Source organism: Pomacea canaliculata, linkage group LG7 (genome assembly GCF_003073045.1).
Source record: "Pomacea canaliculata isolate SZHN2017 linkage group LG7, ASM307304v1, whole genome shotgun sequence".
In the NCBI taxonomy this organism is placed as follows: Eukaryota; Metazoa; Mollusca; class Gastropoda; order Architaenioglossa; family Ampullariidae; genus Pomacea; species Pomacea canaliculata.
Genome location: NC_037596.1, coordinates 30,340,945 through 30,352,763, shown reverse-complemented (window position 1 = coordinate 30,352,763; position 11,819 = coordinate 30,340,945). Strand labels below are relative to the sequence as shown.

Here is an 11,819-nt window from a genome sequence, read left to right as displayed (position 1 = left end):
GAAATTCGTTGACCTACAGATTGTATTACATACAAAACAATTACAGTTCAAATAATCGCAAGACAATAAAATATTACTGGCTTGTCAAAGAGCAACATCTTGCAGGTCTCCTGCCCCTCTTGTTTTTCGAAACCTTCGTCACAGACTTTGCTCCATGTCCAAGTGTACAATATTTCAAGGCGGCCTTTCCACGACCAAGTTCCATTCAGTAGCAGGACACGAGACTGAGTATCTGATAAGTTAAACAGTTTAAATCTGTTAAGTCTGCAGGATGTCTAACAACGGCTATCATAATTTTAAAAATGCCTGACCGACGCGTGGGAATAGAAGAAGAAAAGCTAAATAAATGCACATTACCACAAACATAAATGTTCCTGTAGGTGACTGTGTACTCTCACATGTTTCTCTGTGTTTTTGTGTGAGCACTAGCGCTTGAAACATAATAAATAAATGTTAGGCAAGTATTGTAGCAAGACAAACGCCAAATGCAGCCTATCCTTACCTTTCTACTCATTTTCTATTTCTTGGAATGCTAGGAAGTATTCATGTCAGCTGGACGGGATGGAAGAGAAGAAAGTGGAATTAAACTCACAAACTTCAGGCTAAGCGACTGAGTAACCAGGAGAATAATGAGCCTCCGCACTTGAACCAAAGTCTATAAAGTTCAATTAAAAAGAAAGCATCTGGACACTTACATGTGACATGCAGGTTACACAAATACTCGTTCATACAGTTGACATTGTTATTCAAGTCTGGAAAGATGTTGCTGGTGTTCACTTCCCACTGAAAACATCTTTTACTCAATGTCCGTGTCGCTTATTTGGAGTGATCTAAAAAAAAGCCTCCATGTGTTTACATGTAATCTTTAGATACAACAAACTGATATGATAAACATTCCACGTCTTCTTCTATTTCTCGAAGAACCATAAAACGCAACAACCTGTAAAGATTTCGTAAAATTTCAGGTAAAAGATTTTAACTTGCTCCACTACTAGGTTAACAAGGACCATACTCTTAAATCGTAACAGCTCTAAAAACAATAGCCTCTGGAAATGAATAAAGTAAAATTGTATTTTACAATGCTATAAAAATCTGTCTTCATGTATACAGAACAAATAACCTCAGCTCAACATCCCACGTGACCTTAATGTGTCTGTAAAGGCCGCCGACAATGTGATTACATAAAACTTTACTTACCTCAGCTCTCTCTTAAAGTTAATTTCGGTCTTCGATACAAAACGGGCAAATACGGCGGTAAGGCTCGAAATGTTTCTGGTAATAAGGCTTGTAGTGAAAGAGGACTGTAGTTCGTGAAAAGCTGGTTCATGACAAACAATGTGTCTTGTTGTTGTTGTTGTTGTTGTTGTTGTTGTGTGTGCAATAGTACCTTTAACGATCAGTGTAATTTGAGAAGATGCCCTCAGTGGTAGACGTTCATCATCACCGTTTCTTTCAGTCACCACGGTACAGGTGTAAATATCTTCGTGTGTCGTCTGCTGTGCTGCTATGATGTGTAGCTCCCCAGTAGTGCTACTCACTTTCCCTAACCACGTGATGGAAGCAGGAGGCGGGTTGCTGTCAGCGTCACACACAAACGTCACATTGTGACCCTTGATGACCTCAGTGTAGGTGGACAGGGGCTGACCCTGATTATCACTCCGTCGTATCCAGATAATCGGGCGATCTGTAAACAAGCCGATAGCATGTGATTCGTGAAACATATCATATATCGAATTCGACAAGTTTATGAACCTGAAGTGTTTCTGTTGACACTTGCATGCAAATACACACGCACGCACGCGCGCGCACACACTAACACACACGAAAAAAAGAGGTTAGACTCACTAATAGTGGCAGCTCAAATATAAAACTTTTTTGACAGTTAATGACATGTATTTTTTTTCTCAACTCAGGTAATCTCTCTTGAGCCTTATCGACCCTAGTGGAGCATAGGGCCGCAAATTCATTTGCTTTAAGACTAAATGTTCTCAATGACTAAGTGGCCTTATTCACAACATTCATTGCCGCTAGATCCCAATACTCACAGTAAACCTGTAATTGCTCTGAGTCACTGGAGACAACTTCACCATCACTGGAGATCGCCTCACACCTCACTCTCCTTCCATGATGTTCCCTGGTCACTCTAGTGATGATTAGGTTACTGCCATCAGGGAACCCGCCTGCACTTTCTGGCCACGTGTACTTTATTACATCAGACCGCTCATTGCTCTCACACTTTAAAGTAGCATTTGTTTCCTCCATTAAAGGATATCTGCTGGTTGTATGGATGTTGACATAAACTGTTAAAAATGCATGCAATTGTTACTAACATTCAATAAAGCAAGCTTTTCCTGTGCAGGAAATAGTACCTGTTTACCTTATGTCTTTTTTGCTACTTAAAATGTTCTAAGCGTAAAAGTTACACTTTTTCTAGACATTTTGCACATACACTTAGTTTGTTTTCAAGTTAATTAAACTTTATGGACAAATACACAAAAAATATGTTTAAGGTGTAAATAACGCAATCAGAAGAGAGAGAAAAACAAAAGGTAAAGAAAAGAATACCTTTAACAATGAATACAGATTGGTAAGATGTCATCAGTGGTAGACGATCATCATCATCATCTGTCTCAGTGACCACGGTACAGGTGTAGATACCGTCGTGTGTCGTCTGCTGTGCTGCTATGATGTGTAACTCCCCAGTAGAGCTGTTTACTTTCCCTGACCACGTGATGGAAGCAGGAGGCGGGTTGCTGTCAGCGTCACACACAAACGTCACATTGTGACCCTTGATGACCTCAGAGTAGATGGACAGTGGCTGACCATGATTGTCACTCCGTGTTATCCTGATAACCGGGCGATCTGTAAACAAGCCGATAGCACGTGATTCGTCTCAACTATCATCTATACATCAGGCAAGTGTCTTCGTTTTTACTAACATCTATCTCCAACCAAAAGTAGCAGTTTCTGTCGGCTACACATATAAACATACAAGCACACTTAACTTTGCATGTAGGTTATAAAAAAAAAGAGAAAGAAGATCAAGGTATACAGCTTGTACATAAAGCACTTTTTTCTGTGGGATGATAAACTTGAAACTCATTTACGTAAAGACACTATATGATGTCGATGACTAAGTGGCCTTATTCATAACATTCATTGTCACTGGATCCCAATACTCACAGTAAACCTGTAATTGCAGTGTGTCACTGGAGACAACTTCACCATCACTAGACATCGCCTCACACCTCACTCGCCTTACATTATGTTTTCTGGTCACTCTATAGATGATCAGGCTACTGCCGTCAGGGAACCCGCCTGCATTTTCTGGCCACGTGTACTTTATTACATCAGACCGCTCATTGCTCGCACACTTTAAAGTAGCATTTGTTTCCTCCATTAAAGGATACCTGCTACTGTTTGTGTGGATGTTGACAAGATCTGTAAAAAAAAAACACTTGAAACTGTTAGCGACATTAAACTAAAAATTAATTCGCCTCCGCAGAAAGATGTAACCAACTACCTCATCTTTCCCCTCCTTAAAACCCGTTCTTAAGCAAAATATGTAATTAAATCTATATTTCTCTCTGTTTCTCTCCATCTGTCTTTGGGAACTAAATATTTTATAATGAACAAACGCCTCTTTAGCTTAGCTAAATATTGCAACAATGCCCTCTTTTTTTCCTCACGGCATTAAAATGATATAAGCTATTAGTATTTTTTTTTAAAACAGTCATTTATTTTCTTTATTTATGTAACGGACAAGTACTAAGTAGAGGGGGTTAGGAGGGAAGATCGACAACCGTGGTTGATCTGATCTAGCGTAGTGGGCTGGAAGTTGTTTGCCCTTGAGCAAATGACGTAAACTGTGATGTCAAAATAAGGTGACGAAAAAGATAGAGGAAAAATTACGTTAGAGAAGAAAACGGTGGACAGAGAGCTAAAGGCGGAACCGAAGTGGGAGCTGGTGGATTTTCACGGGACTTTCTCGCTATTGCTGCGACAGCGGAAAAAAGTATTACGGGAAGTAATACCGTGGTTAAACTACAGGTGGATGTACTTCACAGGTCGTGAGTTACTGTAGTCCGTGTCCGCACCGTGGGGGAGCTCTGTGGCTTGGGCATCCCGCAGTACAGTGAAGTACTGGCGTGAGCGAGAAAACAACGGTCCCAGAACGGAAAACTTGGTGCAAGACTGGTGCACCGACCTCCATCTGTCGCCTGGAAGGGACAGTTCTTAACAGCCTGAGAGTAAGCGCCGTGGAGAAAGGTTTTCCTCCCGGCCTTCAGCTAATCTAACATCATCCTGCCAAACACCTAGGAGGCGGCCGCATGCGCAAGACCGAGACGTCCTGCTTGTAAACTGTTGGTACCGTAAAAACCATTTATTTTAATAATAAATAGACTTCGTGGAAAGAAGATCAGTGGACTAATTAGAATAGAGGACTTGGGAGGGTCTCAAAGACTTTAATATAAAAGGTTAATGTTTCATTAAGAACGAACATTTTTGTTTGTTTTATTCTTCATCAGTGACAATATTTATGAGAGTCGATTTTATTGTTAACTTTAATAGTACGTTGGATGAATGATAATATATTGGTAATATATCTTGTGTGGCGAATGAAGGAGTGAATCTTTGAGTGTGGATACTTTGCCTTTGTTTCATTTGACATTATATTTGAATTGAATAATTATTCGTGCCTCTAAGAAGGTACGCCCACCCTCAAGCGATCAGGATATTTTGGTTTGTGGAAAGAATGCGCGTGTCTGTGGATGGTCCATGACAATTTAACATAAACGATCTTTATCATACCCTTTCGTTAGGTCCTAAAATTATATCGGGTGTGACTGAAACTTAACATTATTGAATGAAGTGACGGGAAAAAACAAACAAACAAACAAACAAAAACAAAAACAGGAAGGGTAGGAAAGGTTCATGTTTTCATGTATGAAAAGGTAGGAGAGTATATAGATAAGAGTTATCACCGAGTGCATTTTCAAAAAAAAAATTAGATTATAAAAAGAATTTCAAATGAAAATAGTATAATAAAGTAGAACATGCACTGTAAAAGAGGCAGTAGCAGTGGTCCATTTTTTCATAAAAAAGTTACATCCCTTTATTTGGCTGAATTTGCGGAAAAGATTTACACATTTAGTCGATTATGAGACTGGAAACAGATGCAATATTTTATTTCTGTATTTCATATGCAAAACATGTAGTTTCATTTGTTAAACCTAACATACATAAATTGTACACACGTTGATGAGTTTTACTTTTATAAAATAGAAGTTCTTACAGTTACTGCAAGTGATGGTGTAACCCGGACAGACACGAGACGTCTCAAGCTGACACTCAGCGATGCTAGTTTCATTCCCCAGGCAAGATAAGAAATCACCACGGATCCAAACGTCTTCATTTAAAAATGTCCTCGCACTAAGCCTAAACATTGCAGAATACCTTTTGCTTAAGACAATTGTTCTGATAATTATTAATGCTTAATTGAAATGCTTCAGGTGTTCTTAGTTCAGAACAACTTTTATGCTATGCATCCGTATCGTGCAAGGTTACAAAAATAAATAGATAATGGTATAATTCAGACAACAGTCAGCATTCTAAGATCAGTATTTATGTAGATAGATATACTCTTAATGAGAACATAACAACTATATTACAGGAGTTTATTGACTCCACTATATAAATATATAAGATCTGTTTTGTTACATCTGAAGTAACTCATGTCGAGCATTTTCGTTTTGAAGGGATAGGGATAGATTGCAAGTAAAGAGTGAATGGATGGATGGAGTAACAGGTGAACATGTTTAGACATGTGTTTAGCTGTGTGTGTAAAATGTAAAGTTTAAAAATCAACAGGTTGATAGTTCATTCTCTTAAACTGTGTTATTTCAGTACAATGTATTCATCATCTTTTACAGACTCGTTCACTAACAGGAGAAAAGAACTTACCATGGTAAGCCGAGGTGTCTACAGACGACCCTGGCAGTGAGGTTAGTCGACACACACAGTCTCCACCAATGACCAACTCCGATGTGTATCTCTACTTCACCTCTGTTAGATGAGATGACGTTCAATCGCACCTGTATGTTTTCTGTAACAAGCCGTGAGATATTCACTATTTCTATGTTTGCCGATATCTGTATTTCCACTTCAGTATCCGTGCAAACAAAACAGTTTCTATATCAACAAAAAAACAAAAATCACTTACATAATTAAGATGCGTTGCAATATAGTTAAGTCTTAACATTTTGATTGTTGTGGAAATACGTCATGTGTTGTGCCTAATCTCTGAATATTCTTGCATGGTCTACATCTCTTTTGTAAGGAATTCTTGCATTAAAATGGTAAATGCGTCAATGTTTCTTTTTCTCCATTAGAGGACACAGCAAACAACAGAATAGAAACAGCAGATTCTTACGTGAGTTGCAGGTGATAGCAACAACATAGGAGCACCTGGCGTCACTCATAATCCATGTATAGTTACACTTCTCTAAGCTGGTCTCCTCTCCTGTACACCTCAGGTCGCCAAACATGATATCGTTGTAGCTCATACTGTCTATTAATAGCGACGTGATATAAACGTGCGACCTGTTTGACAAAAGGTATGTTTTTGCATTTGTCTGTTTTTATCTATAGAACGTAGCGACTTATTTTAATAGATACAGATTAGATGCAGTCAAAATCAACACAGAAAACAAATCGCATATACAAGCAGGCGCATTGCTTTTATTGTCTGATTTTAGTTATAGACTAAGTCAGTCAATATTTCTTTTACTCAGTACAAACGACATATTTATGAACTTGTTTCATTATTTTATGTCTACTTCCTTTTGATATTACTTAATTGTCCCTTTTAATGTTTGTAAACAAATGACACACTTACACACAGACACACAAGTGCCTCTGCATCAAAATTTGTATCTTATTGTATCTTATATAAAAAGATTATCTCAAATCGGTATAGAGCTCAGTGGTTAGAATAAGACGAAAGTAAAATGACCGCTTAAGAAACTGTAGTATATTATCTGTTTATCTTGAATGTAACATGATAAAACAAATATAATTACACAGCATGTAAGCGCAAGAGCACAAAACATTACACACGTGTTGAAGCCCAGCATCCTGCAGACCACCTGTGTCTCTTGTTTCCCAAACATATAGTCACACACTGTGCCCCATGTTCCTCTGTACAACATCTCAAGCAGACCATTCCACGGGGCAGTTCCATTCACAAGCCGAACTTCACTCTGTGCATCTAATCAACCATGAAAGTGAATTCGTAACGAGCTACAGCAAATCATATTACCTACAGACTGTAAAATCAAACATTTCTGTTCCTCTGTTGATTAACGTACAACACTATCATGTCCAATTTATAAAAACAACTGTACCTAGCAGTAAAAAACATGTTTTTTTCTATTCTAGAATGAATAAGTAAATGTATTAAACATTTCAGAGAAAGCACCTTCCTTGCTTTATATAAACCTCTCTATATTACTTTGTAACTATGTCCAACAAATAAATAAAGGACACCGACACATGAGACCACGCTTACAAGGGAGATAACTCTGTAGTTACAGGCACTCCTGATTGCCTTTCTTATAGATGGTTACAATTATAGCTTCCTGTTATATACATATACATTTCCCGCTAGCAAAAATTTACTAAAAGTATTTAGTTTAAAAGCCAACTGCCTGTTCATAGGCTAATACTAACACTTTCTCTGTGTCACACACTTTGCGACTCGAGGTCTCGTATTGCGGTATGTACCTCGCTCTCTGATGGTCTCGTCGAGTTCCTCTATTCCAGGCAGATTATCAAAATTTGTGCAATCTGCTTCAGGTATTTGATGGTTATCATCTTGGAAAACGTCTTTAAAGTGATTTATCCATTCATCTTTTGTAATACATGTACTTTCACCCTGTTACCCAAACATTATTTTATTACTTTCCAAAACAGTTTGGGGTAAGTGATTGGCTTTGTCAAATTCTTTGCTTTTACCTTTTTATATCTTCTCTTTTTCTCCATCACTAGCCTCCAGTACTGTTGCCTTGCTTCTACTGATTGATAAAGACTGATCCGAACTATGACATCTGTATTTACTTAAACAAGATTTTAATTCCTGTGTGCATTTTTGGTGAAACCAGCAGGGTTGTCCATGGGACATATTTTTCTATTCCGTCCCATCCCATCCCATGGCAATTTATGCCTGTCCCATCCCGTCCCATCCCACGGGATGTTTCCCATGGGATTCCCATTCCTATGGACAACACTGGAAACCAGTCTGGCTGCTTTCTTGTGTTACCTGTAAAAACCCTTTTCCTCATTCACGTCGCCGCTTTCTGTAGGCAGTTGACGAGCACATTAATCGTTTCATTCTCAGTTTGTTCTATTTCGGAGGACTCATTTGCAAGTTTGTCTCTGGCTTTTCCATTGTTCAGTGCTGCTTAAAATTTATTTACCCTGTCATCGTTCCACACTTCGGTCTATTTTCCATTTCCACGTGGGTTCTCGCGGTCTGTTCGTGTCGTGCGCACTGTCAGTGGCTGGCAGATGTTCTGACTACACTATTTTCGACTTTTAAAGACAGGAATATCTCTTCCTTACACAGCTCGTTGGATGCACAGAAGTAAACAGATTGAACGGCATCCTTGTCCTGATTACATCAAAATAACATTTTTATCTAACTTCATTATCTTTCGGTTTGTAATAAGTACCTCCATATGATCATAGTGTTTATTTGTTCGATAAATGTACCTGTCTCTTTACCGTGACTAAAACAGCCCCGAATGGTCTACCATGATGACTCAGTTTCTTAGCCGGAGCAAAATACAAACAGTAGTCGGTAAAGTTATGTAACTTAAGGTTGGTCTTTATATACGGTTTAGTTATGCATACCACATCAAACTACTATAGGTATTTAACTAATTCAGGGATACCTAGTTTGGATAAAACTTCACCAACATTCCAGTTGAGAATTCTACTGTCGTCCTAGGTTGCATTATTCACCTGGCTGATGGAATTTCTTCTGTCTCTGTTTGTGTTGATCCCTTCAGTGAGATGACAGTGGACGACGTTCTTTTTACTGAGTTTCTTCTGTTTGCTAAGCTGTATACATTCAGTGCATCTTTTTCCGAGTACATAGAACAAGTGTCACTATATAGGCTTCAGTGATGACCAGCAACAGTCATGCAAGTATGTTGCAGGTGAGATTGTTATGAGCCTAGTCAGGGTCACGTGATACTACTGTCATGTCGCTGACTTTACTGATGCTGTAAAGGTCGGTCATCACACGAGTACGACAGGGGCTGGCATGGACTTATTGCAGCATCATAACGATATTAAGACAAAGTGTAGTTGAGTACTTACTCAAACCTTGTAGTAGAAGAGTAAACATCACACAGACACTGAGGACTGAGCGCATCATGATGTTAGCTGCGATGTCTTGCAGGAAGACGAGGATGTGAGGAGAGTCTGGCTGGAAAGCTGACACTGAGCACAGACCGCAGTGTGGATGCTTCAAGTCAGACAACAAGGATGTAAATAACTGGGAAAAATATTCTCTCGCTGCTTATGTGACAGAATTAAATCGCAGAAGTCTGCGTGTAGATATAATATATATCTTCTGTGCATTTATTTGCTTTCTCACACGCAGACACTGACATATTACCTTTGCACTTCATCTACATAGTAAGTGGCTGTCAATAAAACAGCTCAAGGACATGCTTAATTAACATGTAAGCCCGGCCGTCTGACTGGTTTTAATCTTGACAATTACAGTGTTTCCTCGTTTATCGCGGGGGATAGGTGCTATGATCAGCCGCGATAAAAGAATTTCCGCGAAATAGGGACATACATGCAATAATAATATATACATGTAAAACAATATCATGTGAGTGTAAAGTAATATATTAAGCATGGTATTAATACAGTACAATAACAAATTAGTGTAAAAAAAATTATAACTGTACTCAGAGAAACCCAAAAAACTGATGCGAACTGGCTGCGAGATGGGAGATAACAATCATGGCTCGTCGCTTACGCATAGCAATGGATTTCTGTTACACAATTATTTCTTTCTTTCTATCTACAAAATAACCATGGTATTTTAATAGAAATACTAATATAGCTACATTTTTCGTCTTTTTCCTGTTGAAATATCTATGGTATTTTGTACAACGATAATTCCCAGCGCGGAAATTTCGAGCGATACTTCACTCAAAAAAAAAACCGCGAAGTAGTGAATCCGCGATATATGAACCGCGAAGTAGCGAGGGAACACTGTATTTTGTTTTAGACGCTGTGACGGTTAAAAGTGTTTTTGCGTGCTCGGGAACCCTAACCCTATGGTTTTCAATATATACTACAAAATAGAGTTTATGACAAAGATATGTCCTGAAGGGGTTTCTTGCTTGGAAGTTAGAAATCAGATTCCAAATTTGTTTTTCAATATACTAAAATTTGGTATAGGACAATCCGAGACATTTAACGTTCACCTTCTACTAGTTTCTCTACTTTCTTCAAAGAAAATAGTAGTTTTGTTTCGCTAAAACCACAATATTACAAATTAAGTTTGAGAACACGCCAAACTAAAAATAAGTAGTCAAACTTTTATACAGACACACTGCTGCAATTAAATGTTTGCTTTCTTACTTCTCATAAAATATTGACCATCATTGATGAGTAATGTATACAATTACTTATGTCAGTTTTGAGACTGATTACTATGTCTCATTTTTAAGATTTGAACTCCACCTTTGAAATAATGATCAGCTTGCACTGCTACGTCCTGTGTAGTCAGATATAAAACACAAGACTTATTTCTCGAGTCACTGTATTTCAAGCTTTCACATCTGACTTGTTTGCTTTTTATTTCTTTAAATGTCTGTCAAGCTAAGAACAAATGCGACTTGATAATCTTTCTTCGTTACTCGTATAATAATAACTAAGTGTATGGTATTTCAAGAGCTTTGGAAATCTTTTTTTTTCTAGGATTGACGATAGTTGATGTAATTTCTCCTGGAGTTTGAGTTAATCATCTGATTAAACTGTCTGTATTCTTAAGACTTAAACTGTTAAGTTATTATTTTGGGAGGCTGTTGTGGTCGAATTGATGTCAAACCGACTAATATTTCTCTTCTGGATTTTCCTTCTATATGTGTGTATGCTCATTTCATATATATGTCTTTTATGTCTCGCTTTTAATGTTTTATTTGCACTTGTTAGGGCGTTTTCCCAACGTTTGTGTTGTTGAGAATTGTTTCAGTGTCTGCTAGTTCCTGTATGGAAGTTTTCCTTTCACTTTTATTTTTCAACAGACATAACGTGGTTTTTGACTTCACTGGATGCGTTGTGATAGTGAAAGTGTTCAAGAGCCAAAGACAGGATTTACGAAATAAACTTTCTATCGCCACTTTCATCTTTTTTTCTCTCCTGTTCCTTAAAACGAGGCTTCGTTAGCAGGAAGAAGCAATGATGCGCCGATAACACAGCCCTTCGCTCTCAGTGTGGAGACAAAGCGACTCTCTTGCCTCGGGATTTCTCGACCGTTATTATAGTCTACTTGACCTTTACTGAAAGTCTGTCTACGAAAAAATGTTTTAAAACAGTGAGAGAGAGAAAGAGAGAAACATACAGAAAAAAGATAGAGAAATGAATATCTCATTTGATTTAAGTAAAACAGAATACGCCGTCAATGCAAAACAATTACACCACACTTATACTCAGGTACCGTTACGCACTAACATCAGTTAAAGGTTTCTTTCAATTAGTTAATCGGGAAACTTGTAGAGAAGATGGTTTGT

At 38.1% G+C, this 11,819-nt stretch overlaps 1 protein-coding gene across 1 annotated transcript; it reads right to left on the bottom strand.

The window, feature by feature from the left end:
- Nucleotides 1-852: 852 nt before the first annotated feature.
- On the bottom strand, nt 853-9,579 carry LOC112567619 (deleted in malignant brain tumors 1 protein-like). The gene is made up of 5 exons (XM_025244312.1): nt 9,385-9,579; nt 7,120-7,270; nt 6,434-6,603; nt 5,965-6,106; nt 853-940 (listed from the first exon to the last, which is right to left on the bottom strand). The coding sequence occupies exons 1-5, from the start codon at nt 9,440-9,442 to the stop codon at nt 853-855; spliced, it is 609 nt and encodes a 202-aa protein (XP_025100097.1). The 5' UTR covers nt 9,443-9,579.
- Nucleotides 9,580-11,819: the final 2,240 nt, after the last annotated feature.